General features: G+C 37.3%; 1 protein-coding gene across 3 annotated transcripts in view; it reads right to left on the bottom strand.

Annotated features, from left to right (window-relative positions):
• Positions 1 to 7,208: 7,208 nt before the first annotated feature.
• The window catches only part of ABCB11 (ATP binding cassette subfamily B member 11), a 74,778-nt gene continuing 61,027 nt past the window's right edge, over positions 7,209 to 20,959 (bottom strand). For 2 of the 3 annotated variants that reach the window (XM_033112698.1, XM_033112699.1), the window contains 7 exons: positions 19,566 to 19,769; positions 18,044 to 18,285; positions 15,534 to 15,690; positions 14,159 to 14,356; positions 10,612 to 10,818; positions 8,560 to 8,706; positions 7,209 to 7,742 (listed from right to left, as the gene is read on the bottom strand). In XM_033112698.1, coding sequence (XP_032968589.1) covers positions 7,542 to 7,742; positions 8,560 to 8,706; positions 10,612 to 10,818; positions 14,159 to 14,356; positions 15,534 to 15,690; positions 18,044 to 18,285; positions 19,566 to 19,769 — 1,356 coding nt within the window. In that variant the 3' untranslated portion in view covers positions 7,209 to 7,541. Of the gene's footprint in view, positions 7,743 to 8,559; positions 8,707 to 10,611; positions 10,819 to 11,345; positions 12,475 to 14,158; positions 14,357 to 15,533; positions 15,691 to 18,043; positions 18,286 to 19,565; positions 19,770 to 20,959 lie in introns of those variants that run through there. The other variant, XM_033112700.1, reaches the window with a different exon arrangement.

Raw genomic sequence — 20,959 nt, 5'->3', positions numbered from 1 at the left:
TTTGACAACCTATTGATTGGACATCTGTCTTAGAAGGTTAAATTGGTGCCTTCTCTGGATCTATTTCAGTATAGCAGAAGGGCAATTAAAAAATTATTATAAGAGATGCCCTTGAAAGTTATAGCTCAAATGCTTTATATTTATTCAAAATCTGTAAATAAATTCAAGATCAAATTGGTAGATTCACATGGAAAAAACCTTGGTATAAGAAAAAGTCAAAAAAGTTGGTTTTAAAATGTGATTCGTTTCTTAAGTATATCAAAACTACATATTCCAGCACTTTTTAATTGGACTTTTTACAATGATGGAAATATTCTATATCTGTGCTGTCCAAAATGGTAGTTGGTACCCACGTGTGGCTCTTGAGCTCCTGAAATGCAGCAAATGCAACTGAGGAATTCCATTTTATGATTTTCTTTACTTTCAATTCATTGAAATTTAAATAGTCATGTGTGTCTAGTGGCTACTGAACTGGATAGCACAGAGCAAGTCCCACAGTGCTTCTCCACAACCCGCAAAATAAGGACTTTTTAAATATTGTCACCTGTACCACATTCCTGTGAGACAACATGAATTGGAATTAACTGCTTTATTTTATATGAAAAAATTGATTTATTGGCAGAACATGGACAAAGTATTCTCGTCCCAGCCCAGGGATCTTATGATTATCCCACAGATGTCACGTTCATAATAATAATAGTTACTGTTAACAAGGTATAAAATATTCATGGTGATAAGTAAATCCCATTGTGATCTTTACACATTTAAAAGAAATTTTTAACTTGTGTGGTAACTGACATTAAACCTTTCTGGGGCTTGAAGGATTAAAGTGACTATAAAAAGTTATCAGTAGACTCTGTTGCGTTTTTGAGGGAAACCCTCTACAGATCTGAGATTCTTTCTCTGTGCAGCTCCCTTCTCTTATCCACTGTCCTGTGAGCTCTAGCTGCCTTGGTCTCCCCAGACTCTTAGCTCTGTTGCCTCAGATCAGGGAGTCTGGGTTTCCCCTCTCTGCACTGTGTCCTGGAATCCCTCTAACGGCAACAGAACTGAATAGAGTTTTACCCAATCATCATAATGACATTTTGGATGGCTGGATGACTTTCTGACCAAGCCACCCTGCTTCTTTGTCTGGGTCAGCCATACCTGTATGCTGGACACCAGTACTTCTGTGGCTATTCAGAAACTGTTTGAAAAAGTATTACTGGTGTCCAGTTGCATCTGAGGATTTTGCCCTCCTTGGCTGACTGTCCTAGTCATTTTGGAAATTGCAAACAGCTTTTTAGATGAATACCTGGAACTCAGTGTTGCCAAGAAACTAAGGCGGTGTTTCTAATTTTTCCCTGTCCTCTTACCTTTAATGCTTTCCAATGGTGATTCCACACTGAAGATGATGTGGTGCTACTTATTAATTTTTTTAAAAAAAGACTTTACTTTGTTTTACTTAAAACAAAACCAAAAACTGTTAATAGCAGGAAAGCAACAACTCCAGAAACCTCTGCCAAATGGCAGCCACTTGTGGGAAAATTGTAAGAATTAGAAGTGCTTCATTTTAGCTCTGCGAAGGACAAATGTAGTTTCTGTCCAGTTTGAGGCTGGTGGGATGTGGAGCACTAATTACTGTCCTTGCTGTTCTTTGACGGAGATCACAGTTACCACTTAGAAGAAATCACATCTCCTTTCCTTTGGTAGCACAGAAGTAATTGTTCTCAAGGTGGGAGAAAATTCAAAGGCTGAGGTTACAAAGGATAACAGAAAGCTGATTAGTTATTTTCTGTTTTGAATTTTTAAATTTCTTAGCATCTTTTCTTTCCTTCTAACATTTTGCCATGCCATTTCTGAAAAGAAGCTGTCTTCAGTTTAAAACCCTCGCTATTTCCCCGAGGAACACTGTTTGAAGGAGCTGCCGGGACAGGGAAGGTGAGGAGTGCAGGGCAGCAGCTTTGGTCCTGCCGTGGGCTCAGTGGCACAGACCAGGGACCGCCACGAGCGGCATTCGCTCCAGCAGCACCTCGGCCCATTTCCAGTGCGGGCCCAAGGGAGAGCAGAAGCCACTGCCCTGCAATGATCTGCACACTCTGCAGGAGGAGCAGGCCATATGTGTGTCTGGAACGAAAACCTAGAACTGTTAGAAGAGGATGAGCTTCTTTCCTCCCCTGGCTCTCACCTACCAATTGCACATCAATTGGGCCAGTCACACGCTAACTTCTATCTAAAGAAATGACTTTTTCCTGGATTCAGCCTGTGTCTTATGAACAGTATTGGCCAGATTGTCATTCTTGCTCACACATCCTGCCATTAATAGAAGGAGTCATCTAAAGGCAGACATTGCTTTCCCCCATCACTGTCTGTCATAGACACCACCGTTGCCCTCGAGCTGAATAATTCTACCTTAAAAGCATACGACCCTCGAAATTTCTTTCGCTACAGGACCATTCCAAACTCTGCCTTTTAACAATTTTTTTTCGAATGAAAGAAATGGCAGAGGCTTTGCTGTCTTTCTATATGAAGACTGTATTGACTTCTCCAAAGGAAAAGTAAATGTCTCTGTCTGAGTTTATGAGATGTCATTGTGCATCTTATTCTTTTAGCATTGGAACATTGATGCCCTGCTCATGCTGGCCCATCAAGAGGTGGTGCCACACGTCCCTCTGTGAGTCCTAAAGGGTGTCAGAACACAAGGGACAGGTGCTAGAAAATTCAAAGACAGGTAGATGTACAAAAGAGTGTAGAGTTTGGTAGCAAGACCCATGCTGTACTCTGATTCTGCATCTAACCACTGTGGTGCTGGGAGGCCACTTAACATTTGTGGGCTCACTTGACTAATTTCTCAAATCAGGGGCTTAAAATGGGCTTAGAATGGAAGGTTCACTTCAGCTCTGACATTCTACAACTCCAAGGATCTCATTCAATGAAATTGGATGAAGAGCCAGAGCACAGTAAATTTTACTTACATGCCATGAACAGTCTGTAAATCCTAAAGAGTACTTCATTTTGTAATTTGCTTCTTTAATAAACAACCTTAGATTTATATATTACATTTCAGTCTTTAAAACATTCTATTCCAATTAGAATGTGAATTTTATAGCTATGAAAAGAGATGCATGGAGATGTGAAATAATACAACAAATGTTATAGAGCAAAGTTGTTAACATGAGAATATTCAGAGTTTCTGCTCACCTCTCTTACAAAAGAGATCTAAAAAATTACCAGCTCCATTTCTTCTTCTTGCTGAAAGAGATACTAAAAAGCTATATATAATAACAGGCTGAGTGAGAAGAAGGGAAGGAGAAGTTTGCTTTGTGGGAGGAGAGTTGGTGGTGCTAAACCAACAACACTGTGTGGGGAAAGTGACTAAGTTTGAAATAGCATTTTAGTACAGTAGTTCATTGTGGACTTATTGTGGATCTCTCCAAGACATATAGACAAAATTTCCTTTTTAATTCTTCATGGCTGTTGTAATGTGCTTCTTGAATGCAACACAATCCTAATACCAAATTATATGTTTATTATGCCAAGATGTTTGAGGATGAGCATGCAAAATGAAAATTAGAGATCCAGTTTCAAATAGCTTCTAAAATCTTCTTAGAAGCTCAAACAGGGTCCCTTCTGTCCATGATTTTCTTTTCTCTCTAATCCCTCTACCCACCTAGCTGACAAACACTTATTATGTTCCTTTAGGTGCTAGATATGCAGGCATGAGTTCAATATAGGCCTTTCCCTGGGGGAGATCCCCAGGGGTTCCAGACTTACCTGCTGTAGCTATGATGCCAGGGTTATCTCTGGCCTGTGGGCTTGGAAGGCAGACATTGCTTTCACCCATCACTGCCTTTCATAGATACTATATCTAGCTATATTATATATATTGAGACTATAAGCAGCTACAAGTTAGCTGGTAATATTATTCCCCATCTCTTCTAACCTACTCGTTTCAAATTCATCCTCTTCTTGAATCACTTTCTTTTCAACTGAGGCTATATCCTGCCAATGGAATCCAGATTATTTCCAGTCTAACACCAATTTTATCACGTGAGAGGATGAGAAAGCATAATCACAAAACACCAAATCCCTTAGTAAAAGTCTCGTGCACTTAAGAATAATAAAGCAGGGTACATGGAATGTTCCTGGAAAACCACTAGATGAGCTGCAAGGATTTGCATCCATTGATAGCTCCTTTTCATAGCAGTGACATTTGAAAAAAGACTATGATTAAATTCCTTCTTTTAATCAATAATTTTTGAATACCTCCAGATGTAAAGGTCATATTTTAAGGTCATTTAAACACACACCAATATTTCAACACGGCATTATTTTCTTTATACTTATGTTTCAGTACTTTTATTAATAAAAATCTAACTGTATCTATTAAGATTGTGTTAATCCATAATTAACAACAACTACAACTATGAAAAATGACTTCAGGACTTAAACAAGCTGAGAGGTATACTTTTCTTATGTAATAGGACGGCTGGAGGTAGGCAATCCAGGCTGGAGCAACTTCTCAAGGTTGTCAGGAAATCAGACTCAGTCTGTATTCATGTTCTGCCATTCATAGTCACATCCAAATGACCACAGCATGGCTACTGTGCACCCAGGAAAGAAGTGGGGAAGGAAAACAGGCTTTCTTTAACACAGTCTCTATTCCAGAAGGGACAGCCTTCATAGAGACTTGTGCCTATATTTTATTGACCAGAACAGTGTCACATGGCCTCGCCTTGCTGCAAGGGAGTCTGAGAAGGTAATTACTTTCCAACTTCTGTAATAGAGGCAAGCAAAGGAAAAGGGGGTAGGATTAGGTGTACAATGAGAAAACCTACGATGCCTGCTGTGGAGACTTCTCATATATATATATATATATATATATATATATATATATATATATATATATATATATATATATATAAAACAATGAATGCAACTTACAGCTGCATTATTTTCCTGCACCCTGCTAGATGGCTTCACAATAATTTACAAAGATTATAAAAGCAAAATGTTTTCTAAATTATAAAATGCTTTGTGAATGTTATCTTGAGGTATATTCAAATGATTAATTGAATTTTCAACTTCAAAGGAATTTTATGAAAACATTGTTTATCTCTTACTTTGATTCCATACTTGGTATATCAAAAATATATACTCCTAACCAATACAATAGCATTCTTTTCTCTTTTCTGTAGTCATTCTTATTAATTGTAGGCACTTGTTCTGGGTCACCTTGGGTGAACATTTCCCTTTCTATCTGTAGCTATTCTGTTGTCCTCACATTTTTCTCTTTGTATCTGGGAGTAGGAGCTGTACCTGAATTATAAACAGGAGGGAACTGCCAATTCACCAGCTGGCTATGTATTCTTCTTCCTTTATCTACTGCAAATTTTGTCCTAGTGCTGATTTATTGCATTGAGTAATTGCATCCAGACAGCTACATGCCAATCATGTGTACCCCGATTACTCATTATGAGCCTCAGGATACCATACAACTCACTAATGAGCACATGATAATGTTGGCCAGAGCCAATTAGATGATAATCATGTGCACTGCTTTATTTACAGTCCATCCATTTAAATTAATTGGGCATTTAATTGAACACAGTGTGAAAGAAATTGGAATTGGGTTTCAAAGTTTGTTTAAGTTACTTTCATCTGCCATCTCTTATAGGTAGGTTAGAGTATTCACTTGATCTGAAAATATAAAGCAAATGCAAATAGACATAATGCTTATTTTATAATGGCACACACGCATATGTAAATTTATCTCAAAATGTGTTTGGAAACAGCAACCTAATTTGCAAGTGTTTAATCTCTACTAACCTCCTTATGTGACCCAATTACAGAGAGATTCTAAATGCATAAGAAATATTAATAAATCCAACACTTAGCTGGAAATATGAGGTGGAATCCTAAACGAACATGATGAGAATGTTCTGATACCTTCTAAGGGTAGGAAACTTACATTGAATTCATGAATAAATATCTGGCAAACTATACCTAATTTTGATCCCATGTATTTTTCTCTTTCAGGACACAGTATCAAAATATTCCAGGATCTACATTTTTAAATGAGCGTATAATTGCCAAAAATTATATGCATGAAAATATTACTAAATTCAAAGTGTCTTTTCATTGAAATTATTTCCTAAAAGCACATGTAGAGTAGACATCGAGTAACTATATGAAAAAGAGTTTCTAGATGAACGAATCTAGAAGCCCAGCTCTTCTATTTTTTTTCTCAAATAGTAGTAGCATTTCTCGTTTATGGGCATCTCCTTCGATGCAATTTTGAGATGCACCAAATGACTGAAGTTCTCTTCTCAAAATAAGTTAGAAAATGTGCTGTTCCAATAATTCATAAGAATTGTTTATAGAAAAAAAATCATAAATGATTCTTATAAATTAATTGGAACTAAACTTACTTTGGAAAGAGGACCTCAGGGGAATTAGATAATATGACAGATTTTAAAGTTACATTGTGTTACACTAAACAATCTTAGTTTTTTCCCTTCTGGCCACTCAACTCAACCAGGTGAATCAAATAAAATGAAAGATGTAAAGAATTTTAACCACTCTAATAAGGGCCAATATGATTCTATTTGTAACTTCTGACACCATGATGTCTGATTCTACCCAGGTCTCTTATTAGTCCAAATGGGCACCATGATCTTTGCCTAAACACGTTTTCCAGTTTCTGAGTATGGTATAGGGACACATTTGAAGATTCGAAGCACAAAGGAACTGAGGCTCAGACCAGGAAATGCGTGAACCTGGATACTCTAACCCTGTCTGTCTGGTAGAGTAGCCTCTAGTCACATGTGGCTACTGCGAACTTGACATGTGGCTCGTCTGAATTAAGATATGCAGTAAGTATAAATACACATCAGTGTTTGAATGTTTAATATGAACAAGTAATTTAAAATATTAATAATTGTATGTTGATCACATGTGGTGACAATATTTTGGGTTAAATAAAATACATTGGGTTAAATAAAATATATTATTAACATTAATTTCACCTTTTTCTTTTCCTCTCTTTAGTGAAACTAGGAAATTTTAAATTACATATGTGGCTCACATTAGTGGCTCATATTATATTTCAATCAGAAGGCACTGCTCTAGCCTAATGGGAAGAATGGATGTTTCCCGCTTTGATTGTCTTGGGGCTGACAAATTATGGGTTCAAGAAAGAAAAAAAGAACAAAACTCCTCTGCCCTTGACGAGTTCAAAGTCTCATTTACTCCAGCACTTCTTGCTAATTGCCATGTAGTAATGGGGACTGGCCCTTGCCTGGAGAAAGCACTGAGTGGTGCCTGAGCAGCTGCTAGACATTGGCTTTTCACACACACTAGATCAGGTTTGTTTCATTTTCTATCTACAGACATTTAAAACTAAATTATTTTGAAGATCAATAGAAGTTAGTTTGGATCCCAATGTATGACAACGTGTGTAAAAGTAAAATATCATCATTTCTCCTAAAAGGAAAAAACAAAATAACCCATGGCCTTCCTGTAATTGGAGCATCATCTGTTCATGAAGTTCTTGAATCAGGTCAACTGATGGGGGCTCCTGTGGTGACTAGTTTGTAGTAGGCTCCTTTCTGGGCCATCAATTCTTTATGGGTTCCCTTTTCAATCACTCTCCCCTGTGATACGACTGCAATGATATTTGAGTTTTGGATGGTGGACAGACGATGGGCAATGACAATGCAGGTCCGACCTTCTCTGGCTTTGTCCAGGGCAACCTGCACCGTCTGCAAAGAAAAGATTGGAAGTTGATGCAAAGACATACGCTTGTTCCCTGGCCCACCACTGCCAAGAGCTCTGTTTAATACCACCGGAGTAATACTGCTATACTCAGGGGTTAAACCCGAAGGCTTCACATGAAAGAAACAAATATTTGCTGAATGCAATGTATCAGTGGTTTGAATTGCAGTCCACAGGCTGAGAAATTTCAGGGAAGCAAGAACGAACCAAACTATGAGCAATTTTATAATACGTGATGGTCTGGTTTGCTAAAGTGAAACCAAGGAAATAAGGCAAGGTAACAATCATTGGTCATTCCTGATCTTCTTCATTGAGGACATTTTAACTCTCTCCAAAATGGAATCCTGATTTTTAAATAGTTAATAAACAGTAAATATCATAATTGTGTTTTGCTCAATTGCATTTCCTTTCATGCAAACTGCACATCAGATACCACCTCTTACTCTCTATTGTATGCTACCCATCTGCTTTGCCACATATCTTTAGAATTTTAAAATATGAAATGCCCAACAAATGACCTGGGTTATTTTGCTCTACTTAAGAAAGCTAATTATTTGCCCTTGAAAAAAATGTCACCAAGTCTAGAGAATCTTAAAAACAATTTTTATTTTAAAGTTATTTTTTTTCAAGCAATCCTACTTTAAATCACTTTCTCCAGATTATTGTCGTTTGGCTCCACAATGTGTTGGCAATTTCTACTGTTAATGAATCAGAAAATTGAAAATAGTGCCATTTTATAAGAATAAATACTACAGCAAAGGAGTCATTTATAATGATCTAAGACTTCGGAAAGTCAATACATACCTTTTCACTTTCTGTGTCTAAGGCAGAAGTAGCTTCATCCAGTAGCAAGATTTTAGGATCTCGTACGATGGCCCGGGCAATAGCAATACGTTGTTTCTCTCCTCGAGAGAGCTGAGACCCCTGGGACCCAACATTAGTTTCGTATTTCTGGAATAAATATAGTAAGTTTGAAAACCAGAAGCTCTATGATATATGGAGCCCACATCAACGACCCCTCTGTGAATTTAAATAATTTGTTTAAATTTATTGGGAATAGTGAATGAGTCCTTTTATATAGGATGTCAAATCCATTTAGAAATATAAGAAAAATATGGAGTTTGTGACCTTTTGTGTTGGGAAACAAGGAAACTTTATATCTTCTTTCCTGCATCTCTTTTAAGTTTGTATTTCTGGTCTCTTTCTCCCTGTACATGAGATCCTCCCCGATTTCCAAGCACCTATGTGGAAGAACTTTCCAAGACAGAAAAATTTGAGAGGTCTAGTCCAGTCCCCTGTTGGGGAGGCACCATTCCAGAACACAAGCCCGGATTTAGATCTCCACTCTGCTGCTTAGTACTAGCTCTGTCATCATGGGTTAATTATTTAAATTTCTTTTAGGTACAAACTTGTCTGAAAAATGCAGATATTAATATGAGTTTTAGATGAAATTAGGAAGGACAATTCCTAGCTAGATGCCTGTCATGAATACATAAAAAATAGTTAACTTTCCTGGAATATTTCCTACGTGTCAGGTATTGTGCTAACTATTCTAGTCAGATTATCATTTAATATTCACAGACATCATTCTCTCCCTATTTTACAGATATAAAACTTAGGCACAGACAGGTAAGAAAATTGTGTAAAGACAAATAAAGAGCAGTGACGACAAAATCTAAATCCAGGTGTATCTGGTTTCTGAGCCCTTGGCATTGACCACTACTCTGCCTGCCTTCCACAATGAGGTCTGCCTCCGTCTGCCTTACCTCCTGACAAATGCTCAGCCAAGCAAGTGAGACTCGTAATAGCCTACTTTGTCCTTGTGAAGAAAATGTGCTCAGTGAAAAGTATTATAGGTAAGTCTGTATGAGAAAGAGGCAATAAACCTACTCTAAGCCAGTGTCTCCCACAAAACGAGCAGGCGCTCAACAAAGATTTGTGGAAGAAAGGAATCTTCTAGGGGACACACAAGCTTTGCTTTTCATTTAGGATACAGCACATAGTAATGTCCACATGCTTGTGGATTAGGCTACTAAGTTAGAATGAGACCAAGAGCCTAAGACTTAGGAGCCTTTGTGAAAAGAACAAAGAAAAAACAACAACAACAACAACACACAAACACCACAAAATTTATAAACGTAATCACTTTCAAAGAAAAGCTATTTCCCAGTGGTATTTTAAAGAAAGAAGTGGGAAAGTTTAAATGTAGGATTTGGCTCTTAAAATTCAGTTTCCATGTGTTAATTTTTGGGGAGAATCAACTACCAAGAGAGACTCTTAGTAGATGGAAAAAATTCAGAGTTGATATTGTACTAAGTTCAAACTTGGCTCTGGAAAAGTGAGATACACTGAGACAGATGCAATTTTCCCTACTACCTATGGTATATGCTACCAAGTAATGAAAATGTGATGGTGACAACAATAGCAGCAGCAGCTTTCTTTGTGTGGCTATTATGTATATTCTTTCATTTTAATATTAGTCTTTGCAAATGACTAAGTCTCAGAAAAGAAAAGTAATTGTCTCAAAGTTACACAGCTAGTAAGTGACAGAGCTAGGATTCAAACTGAGGCCTGCTCCAAATCTCAGCATTTTTTTCACTTTGCTAAGCTGGTGCTCAATGTACTACTGCTTTATGTATTACAAATTCTATAGCTTCCTTTGCACTGGATAATATAATACTTTCCAAAACTAAAGTGTATGTCTGTGCTTAAAAGACTGAGATAATCCCCAGGCACTGGGAAATAAATTGTATTGCTTTTGACGTTCTCCTTGAGCCCAAATCGTAATACTTTTTGGTCATTCTACCTTTCCCCATCCCTGTCTCACATAGGGAACCACTCTGACTTGGTACTCACCTCTGGGAGTGACATGACAAAATCATGCAGCTGAGCCTGCTTTGCGGCTTTTATGACTTTTTCCATGGGAATTTCTTTGGTGTTGTCCCCATACTTGATATTGTCTATTATGCTACAGGCAAACAATACCGGTTCCTGGGAAACAATTCCAATGTTCGAGCGGAGAAACTCGACATTTACCTTTTTGCTGTCATGCCCATCTATCATCTGCAAACAGAGGGGACAACCAAGATGTTGTTTCAGAATTCCAGCAGCAAGGAAAATTCATATTCTATCATTAGTGTTATGCAGGGCATTTGCTTTGCTTAAGAGACAAGAATCCCAGGACTCTTGGAAATAAATCATGTTGCCTTTGACCTCTGGAGGTAGTGTCTGTCAGAAATGGTGTCAAAGTTATGATCAAACTATGGTTTTGTGTGTTTGTTTTCCAAACTCTAGCTCCACGGGTGGTACAAATGAGAAAAGCACTCAGGACAGTAAGTAGTTTAAACAATTTTTTTTTCCTTTATACTTTGGTACAGCACGTCCTGTACAAGTTTGCAGAATTGCTCAATTTTGAGGCTCCGCGGGTTATGAAATGGGTTTTTCTAGGTAAACATATTGGACAACATCAGAATTAAAACTGTTTCCTTGATTTTACAGACACTGCCCTCTGAATAACTGAGATCACAGACTCAAGTAAGAAAGTACATTTATTCATTTAATTAATCAACAAACATATGGAATTACTTGCCACAAAGCACCATGGTAAGTAGTGTTTTGTCTACTACATAAAGAAAACATAATCTCTGTTTTCTAGGAACTCACAGCCTAATTAGGCAGTTAAATACAGGACCTCAAGTATCCACCATTTGAGCTGGTTCACTTAAAAGCTCGAGAATAATAAAGGTACAGTGTGTCTAACATATTACTGTAAAGTATTTGGCCCTATAAGCTCACAAAAATATATATTAAATAATGTGAGATATTATATTTTAGTAATTTCTTGGCAACGAAAAAGCAAATAAGAAAAACTATAATGCATTCCTCAAAATTAGTCTCTATCATCTTCCCCGACTCATTTTCCATAGTATTTACAGTCTGCAAAGCACAATTTAATACTTAAACACAAAGGTGTGAGTATTGTGAGCTCCTAGAAGACAGAAGATATGCTTCACTCTCATTAGAACCTCTCATGGGGCCCAGGTCAGTACTGCATATCATAGGTATCCAATTAGATGTTGAAAAGGCTAAATGCCTGCATTTGGTAGCTTCCTTAAAACCACAGAGGATTTTTAAAAATTGCATAAAAGGTTGCTGTTTTTTTTCTATTTAAAAATGTTTGTAGAAGTGTTTTACAAGGATATAACAAAATATAGTGTGTGTGTGAAATGAAAAGAATCATACTGATTTCTTCATGGACATTGCTTTCTGCCTCTGACCAGAAATTTCATTGAACACATTCAGAGAAATATACTTAATATATGTGTCAATGTTAGAAAATCAAACATGAAGGATTCAGGTCTCTGTATGTCATGCAATTCACAATTGACCTCGGTGATAGACATGGTAGATGTGATATTTTGGGAAACTAGAGCTTCTCCTTTGCATAGAACAGACCCCAAGTGCAATATGCTTTCTGGGTTCATCAGTCACCTAATATTATCAAAAAATTAAAATCTTTATACCTAAAATTAATAACAGAAGTGATTATAAATTACAGAAAATCAACTCTTACTCCTTATTTTCATAATTTTCTGGATTCTACCAATATCTACTTATTTCCTTGCTTCACTTTATGCAAGGGAATCTTTAGCGGCCTCTTCTGAGTTTCTCTCAGTATTTCTCTTCATAATGTTATCAATTCTCATTGCAATGAAGATTCTATTATTCAAGGAAATCAAAAAAGAATTTTTCAAAATATTAATATTAAACAATCAGTGAAGTATAAAGCAGAATAAAACATTTTCAGAACCATGCCTCAATCATTTCCTAGAAAACTACTTGCAGATGTACTCCAATATAATGAAAGTAAAAACCAAGAAAGAGGAAGATATGGGAATTAGGAAATAATGGATCTAATCTAAAAAAAAATTGCTGGAAACTCATAGGGTGACAATTGTTCAGCAAGTGCACTTCTAATGAGTTCAGGCAGTGGCAGAAATGAGAGAAAGAAGCAGGTGCTCCAGTATAGGTAGCAGGATAGAGATATTGGAGTAACATAAAAGTTTTATAAAGGCAAAGAATGCAAAAAAAAGACAGCCTTTCAGAAAAACAATCAAGAAAGAAAATGTAATGCTAATGTACCTCATTACTTGACTATTGGATAAACAATATTTGTCTAGTTATAATAAAAGTTGTTAATTGATTTTCAACTTTTAAATCAGCATAGAGTGCAAGCATGAAAGATAACAAATGTTATAAACAGAATGTAAGCATTTTGATTGCTTGATCATATAAAAGTGTGGGTATTAGGACTTGATAGGTAAAAGGAGGGAGGAAGAGATGAAAATAAAAGAATTGCTAATAGTCCCATCTTACAAAGGGATAATTCTAGAGATGTTATCTACAGGTGATGGAAAAGAAAAGAAGGTGTATTAGTTAAATTTACAAACAGAGGAAATTTTTAAAGTAATTTATCTATTAGGTTGGTGCAAAAGTAATTGTGGTTTAAAGGTTAAAAATAATTGCAAATACCGCAATTACTTTTGCACCAACTTAATATATTGGGTAAAGGTGGGTAAAAGGAGGGGGAGTGGGTAGGGTAAGCTAAATTTCCATCTCTTGAGAACAAGTCAACAGAGTCTAAATTTGTTAAATCATGAAACAGCAGCATAAGCATAATATTTAGAGACACTGATGTAATCACTGGGAAATCTAAACACATCAGTGGTTAAAAATAGTTGCCTTAGAGCAGAGAAATGGCGTAGTGAAAAGGGTAAAATAAAAAGTTGCTTTTTATTACAAGTATTTCTTATTTTATTTTGTACTCCTCTACATATGTTGTTTGGAAAGAAAAACAAGAAGGAGAGAAAAGAGAAAGAAATGCTATTGAAAATAAGCAACAAGGCAATCCACCAATTTTTCAAATATCCTTGCAAAAGCTTTATAGCACATGACTACCAATTTGAGTTCTTTATATTGTTTAGATGTAAGCGTCCTGAACCAGGATTGTCTCAGATTTTTTCAGACTAAATCCCATTTCTTGCTCATTTATCATTGTGTTCGTTATCACCCCTGCCTTTTCCGTTCCCAGTCATTAGTCTCCTGATTAGTTTGTACTTTCTGCTCCATTTACGGGTAAGTGAATGTTTCTGTTAAATACACTCATCTCTAGCTTTGCAGTGTGCCCAGTTTTCTTTGCCTAACTTGTCAGCAGGCCATCTGGAACTGGGAAGAATATTATATTAGAAATTGCAAGGTAGAATCAGGTCGACCAGGAAATGACCGGTACTTTCCATAGGAGTGAGTCTAAGGAAAGAGCTTTAGACAATCTTGAAGACCACTTTTTAGGGGTTGGAGACATTCTGCAGGAAGCAAAATTCTCAAAAGCATTTGCATTGCTTACCACTTTTCCTTGGTCAGGGTCATAGAAACGTTCCAACAGCTGAATACTGGTGCTTTTGCCACATCCACTGCTTCCAACAAATGCCAGTGTTTGTCCTGGCCTAACCGACACTGAGAGACCGTTTAGAACTTGTATATCAGGTCGAGAAGGATATGTAAATTTACAGTCAACAAAGTCAATCTGCCCCTGGAAGTTGTCCTATGGATGGAAAGGTTAGAATTATATATACTCCTACTAGAACCTAGGATATGAAAATGCACCTACATCTGAGTTTTAAATCCCTGCTTAAGACACCTTCAACTCCAATGTGGCCGAAGTGTGAAGTATAAAGACAGCAACTTAATGAAATGGCATTCTATTCTCTACTTTAGCAGGTGTAGAGAAAAGGGAGATTTAAGCAGTTGAATTAAAAATATTTTGTTTCTTATTCTCATTCTAACCTAAGGGGATTTCCTTGTCATCCATTAATAAACATTCTGGAAGAATGTCAAATGGAAGAGAATAGCTAGAAGATATCATTATAACACAGAAGCCAGTAACCCCTACAGATCCAACTCCAAACCCCTACAGATCTATTTACCCAAAGATTAAAATAATTGCATTACACTCGAAATGACTTAGAGAGACAGTTACTTGAACCCCGTATTGCAAAGGTGAATACCTTCAGTTGTACTATTCAAATTATGAATTCTAGAAATGGATATTTAATAGACCACATAGAGACTTTACTTTTATTGAGCTGACAAAGAAACAGGTCATTTGACCAATTTAAAAAGATTTCTGAATTTGGTTTATCTTTACTAATGTTTAGATTTGTTTTGCTATCTTGAACATACTCAGATATTAAAAATTAGGCAGGGAAGATTAAAAAACACCTGTGGGGACTTGCTCATTTATCCTTTATCAGTTAGAAGAAAAGATATTTTGTTATAATCAAATTAATTTTCTGGGAGTCCATATGAGCTAAAAATTGAACCCAGATAAACATGAATCAAATCAATATTATTGAACAGGAAGAACTGATTTTGCTACATTCCATACCAGAACAACAATGGAACACATGGTGGTTGGATAGCTCTATTACTCTGTAACTAAGTGTGTTTTATATTATACATAATGTAACATTCACTGGATATCATTCCCTTCTTCAAATGCCCGCTTTATGAATAGTTTTTAATGCTAATTTACTTTATTTCTTTATACTTATAAATCTACTGCTCATTCTTAGTACATATGAATGAACCTAAGTACTACAGGAATTTAGAAGCTAAGTGGTGGTGTATGACCAGCCCCAGTAGCTGTTCTGTACACACACACACACACACACACACACAATCCTCCCCCACCGCCTCTGTACCCCCATCTCAGTACTTACCCATTTTTCACCTGCACTACTGTATACATTGATTGGGGGTCGTCGATCCAACAGTTGAAAAAAGCGTGCAGCTGATATTTTAGCTTTGGCATAACTTGGGGTGTAAGAGTAGGCTCTTCCAAGAGCAGTTGCACTCAGTACAACTGAGGAGATCACCCTGCAATTGAACAGACACTGTGGTTAGTGTGGTGACCTAAGAGGCAGGAGTTTGGGGGGGCTAGTCCTGGTTCTCCTAGGAAAGAACTGAGGAGCCTTAGGCAGGTCACTTTAGACCTGTTCGGGAATGTGGGGTTGGAGATTTTAACAGTTTTTCAAATTGTGTTCTATGAAAAAAGGGTGAGAGGAGGACTGAATAAAGTGGGGCTCAGACCTCCAAACCCTGCTTCAATGGTAATAGTTGAAGACTTCTTGTTGGGTGGGGTGAAAATGGGGCCTTGAAAAATCACCAGATTGCGTTAATATTTTTATAATGCTGACATTCTTTGAATCTATCATAAGTGTGTAAAAGAAAATGATTGTTGATATAAGCACCAATGTGTACCAAGCATGCATGTAATTAATTCATGCTTCTTAACAGTATGAGAAAGATACAATTACCTGTATCCTTCTACCTGGCCCAACTTCTAACTATATTCAACATGTGTGTAATTAATGAGCAAATGACAGAACGAATAAATGAAAGATAAACATGGTGAGAGATAGCTCTGTTGTGTGTAGACTATGATGCCAGGGGCCCCCTCCAAGTTGTCCACCTGCACTGCCAGGCACAGAGGGCCGGCCTTGGTGGTGGTGGGGGCAGTGTCTTTGTGTGTTTTACTGTTCAGTTTATAAGCAGGAATTGTTTTAGGCCAGGCTTACAGACCCAAACATCTCCAGTCCAAAGCTTAAAGCCATGCAGAGCAACTGGAATAAAATGGGAAATGGTGGAAGGTGATCTTTCAGTTCTTAAAGAGAAGCCAGAAATTGAGAACTTTCTGTGTTCTCTGAATTTTCACATGTTGGTAAATAATTCTTTAAAAATCTTATGTAAACTAAACAAATCAACAGTTTGTGATTTCTGATTTAAGTTAGTAGCTCTAAATGTGCAAAAATTTAGAAAAGACATTTTCCTAGTTGGGACAGGTGTACTAGGCAGGAGAAAAATTTTCTTATATATTTTTGGGAGAAAGATCAAAGGTGAGAGAAGACCAAACTCATGACTTAAGTGAGAATGAACTCCCCAAAACAGATTTCTATTGGTATTATTTTTCCTAAAGCCCTCCAAGAACTTTCTCAGACCATCTCCTCTCACCCCTCCAATGTCCTCCACCCCAACACCCCACCCCACCATCCCCATCCATGTACATGAACACCCAGTCCCTTGGTGCCCTGACACACTTAGGCTCTCACCTCTGGAAATGTGAGAAACTGAACTCAAAGCTAATCTTATTAGTACAGCAGATCTGGCTATAAGAAAGGAACATAATCCCCCTGAACTGGTCTTTGCTGTCTCTACCTAGGAGAAGTCAGCTGGAAACATGCGTTCTTTGTAAGTCGAGTTCAAACAAGATAGTGAGCCACCTTGAATAGGCCTCCAGATTTTCTGAGCAGTAACCACTATGGTAGATTGGTTAATCCATTACTCTGTATGCACCTCTTTGGTATCTGTGATATTGTGGTTTATAATAACAAACATTTATTTGGTCTTTGCCCAGTTCCTGGCACAGAGCTCCTAAACTCTTGAAATTTCCTAAATCTGGAGAGTGATCAAGGTCTTTATTATGTTAATAAAGTGACTTTTGGAAAGCCCCTACTTAACTAAGGATGGGGGGGTAGCGGGCGGGTGGGGGGAGGAGAGGGGCGCTGGTTCCCAGGGAAAGCAGCCGTGTTATTAGAGGGGTGGAACTTTCAGTCTTATTCCGTCACTTCACCTCCAGTGAAAGGCAGGGTGCCTGAGGGATCTGGGCAGTCTTGTAGGACTGAGCAACTAAACTGTGGAATCTGACCCTATCTCCAGGCAGATGGTATCAGAATGCAGTTGAGTTGTAGGGCATCCATCAAGTATCAGAAGTGTTATGAGTGTGACAGTAGTGTGAGAGTAAAGGAGAAATACAGATCGGATCCGCTCATCAAAAAGTGGATTCCATTACTCTATTCTATGAATCTGGACGTGATTGTATGACTTTCTTTGGCCAAAGAGATGTTAGAAAATATGATGCAAGCAGAGACTTGAATGCACATTGGGCTTGTTCTCATTTGTTGTGTTTGGAATTTTGAGATCATAATGTGAAGAAAACAAGCTCACCAGCTAGAGAGGCCCCATGGAGACAGAAACCCACTCAGAAGCCTGACTAAGTTGGCCCAGTCCAGAAGAACCACCCCAACAATCCACTGAATCTTGAGAAATGATAAATCTCATCTACTTAAGACACCAAGTTTGGGATGGTTTGTTAAGTAGCAAAAGCTAACTGACAGAACTAGGCTATTCTTCCCAGTGTTTATCTTTTATGACCTTGGCCAATAGTCCTCACCTGAAAACGTAGCTGAAATGGAGCCCCTCATTGGGAATTAAGTAACCTCCATATCTGTAGGAAGCAGAATTTGCAACAAACACTATGCATTGAGAAAAACCAAAGCAGAATCCATAAACATTTGCTTTTCGAATGGCTGTCTTGAATGGCTTCTCCAGCTCCCTCTCAAATGCGTCAATAAACTGCCTCTCCTTTCCAATTCCAGCGACAGTGCGGATATTACTGAGGGCTTCATTTGTAATCTGAAGAATGAAAAAGAATCTTAGGAATAAAAGAACAGAAACAACTACTTTTCTGACATTTCAGCTGCTTCATGGATTAGATCTGGTGGAAATGGCAGAATGTGGTATAAGTCAGAGATGAAGGCATCATCTTGGAACACAAAGAAGTTTCTGGAGACCAACTCAACTGGACCGTGAGACATGCTGTCAGGTAAACTCAAGTTCTACTTAATATTAGCATGGCTTTGGTGCCTCCACTTGGTGTGGAAGGAGGAAGCTTTTAGCTTCTTTCTTAATTTACTTAAAATGTTAAAAATTGTACCTTTAGATGTTTTCTGAGACAGAAGATTATTTAATAATATAAATTTAAAATATTAGCTTCTATTTTCTTAAAAAATTAATGACCAAATGTTATTTTAGATAAATAAAAATTAAATATAAAGTTTATCTTTTAGTCTATACTATGAATTTGTATTTGTTTCAATCCATACTCTAGGGTGAATAGTTACTATTTCTGAATTAGGATCCTGTTCTAAAAAAGACATAAAGTTGGGCTACTTTCGACCCTTGGCACACGAAATCCTTTTGGCCTCTGCCTACTTGGACAGTGTGCCCATTCCTTCTCTTAAAAGATATGAAACTTAGATTATAGTGAATTGGTTAAAAGAGTAAGAGTGTGTATGTGTGTGTGTGAGTGATTTCTTACACCAGATAAATGTCTATGCCACAATTTCCTCATTTACCCCTGACAACCAGTATTAATTAGAACATACTTTTGAAGGTGCATAGCTAAAACCTCAGTGTATTTGAAACCTACCTGTACCTCATGGTTCTATTTAGCAAAGACATTTACCACAAGTCTAGCAGACACTGAAGTGTGAAAATTAAAATTGTGTGCCATTAAAAAGATGAGGTCTCCTCTGTGTGTGGGCAGCATGCCCCCACTATTTGCCCACACCTCCTCAAATTCCCTCGGAGCTGTACTGTCACAGCCTTTGGGCAGAAGCACAGTTGAAAGGGGGAGCTTGTTAACCATGAATGTTTGTAGGCTAACAGCTTCCTTAAGTATCTTTGTACTACAGACTCATTCTTCACAGTGTGTGTGACCGCCACACTCAGCCATGAGCAGTCTGAAAATGGGTCTGTAAGATTACCTGTCCCTTGTGGCTGAGCTGCCCCCTCCACAACTAGATTGAAGGACAACGACTTGACTTGGAGCTGATGGGTCCTGGAGAAACACACTGTTTCCCAATATTCCCCAATTTAAAAAAAAAAAAAACACAACAAAAAACAAAGATCACCTGTCCCGCGACCTCCAGAGCCTGCTTGTCTTGAGAGGCAAATCCTGTCAACATTCGGGCCTGTGCAGCTCCCGACAAAGCCAAGAAAGGGAGGAAGCACACAATGACCAGGCTGAGCTTCCAGCTGAAGAGGAAGGCAATGATCATGGCCACCGTGATATTGGTGAAGGAATTGACCATCATCCCGATTTGAGAGCCAGCAGCCTGCAAACCAAACGCAGCCAACCTCAGACACACAATCTCTTTTACCAAGTATCATTATGTAAAAGGCTATTTTATGCCAAAAAGATAGGTTTTTAAAAATTATTATGGTAAAATATGTATCACAAAAGTTTATTATTTTAGCCGTTCACAAGTGTATAACTCAGTGGCATTAAATGCATTCACACTGTTGTGTAACCATCACTACATCTATACCCAAAACTTTTTCATCACCCCCAACAAAAACTCTGTACCCACAAAATAATCCCCCTTTCTCCTTCTCCCCAGCCCCTGATAGCTTCTATTCTACTTTCTGTTCTAGATACTTCTAATTTATCTATTCTAGATACTTCATTTAAGTAGAATCATACAGTTCTGGGTAGCGATAGTGGTGATGGTCACATAACAATTTGAATATACTTAATGCCACAGAATTGTACATAAAAATTATTAAAACAATTTTGTGTTATGGATATTTTGCTACAATTTTTTAAAAGAACTTCTGGTTAGTAAAGACTATCAGGCATGATAGAGTATTTGAAAAACAGCTGTGCAGTTTTTCTTTGGGATATTATGATTTTTTTTCCCTTTTACATTTTATTCAATTGACACTTTAAAAAATTAAAAAATAGTCATACAGCCTAAGACACCTTATATATATATATATATATATATATATATATATACACACATAACAATATACATATATATTTATTTTTACGAAAAAGGATCATACTCTACATATTACTTTGCACTTTGATTTTTTTCACTTAGTATAACTTACCCACCCCTCCAGATCATTACACATAACACTTTGCAAAATAGCTGCCTAATATTCTTTGGTACAGATATAGCATAATTTGCTCAACCATTTTCCTACTGGTAGATATTCAGGTAGTTTCCAGGATATTTTATTAAGTTTTTGGTTAACATAAAAAATATCCTTGAATGCACATTGTCACACAATAGGAAAGAATTTACTCACATATGAATTTTGGTCAGAAGGTTTACCTGATTACTCTCTAAAAAATGTTGAAAGAATTCATGCTGTGAATGATATTGTATAAGAGTGTCAGTTTCTCCTTATCTTGTCAAATATAGGAAGTTATCATTCATGATAGTTTTTATTGAGCTGATAGGTGGAAAATGGTATCTCATTGTTTTATTAGCACTGCTCTATTAATAAAGTTGAA

This window comes from Rhinolophus ferrumequinum, chromosome 8, assembly GCF_004115265.2.
Source record: "Rhinolophus ferrumequinum isolate MPI-CBG mRhiFer1 chromosome 8, mRhiFer1_v1.p, whole genome shotgun sequence".
In the NCBI taxonomy this organism is placed as follows: Eukaryota; Metazoa; Chordata; class Mammalia; order Chiroptera; family Rhinolophidae; genus Rhinolophus; species Rhinolophus ferrumequinum.
This window is presented reverse-complemented; position numbering and strand designations above follow the sequence as displayed.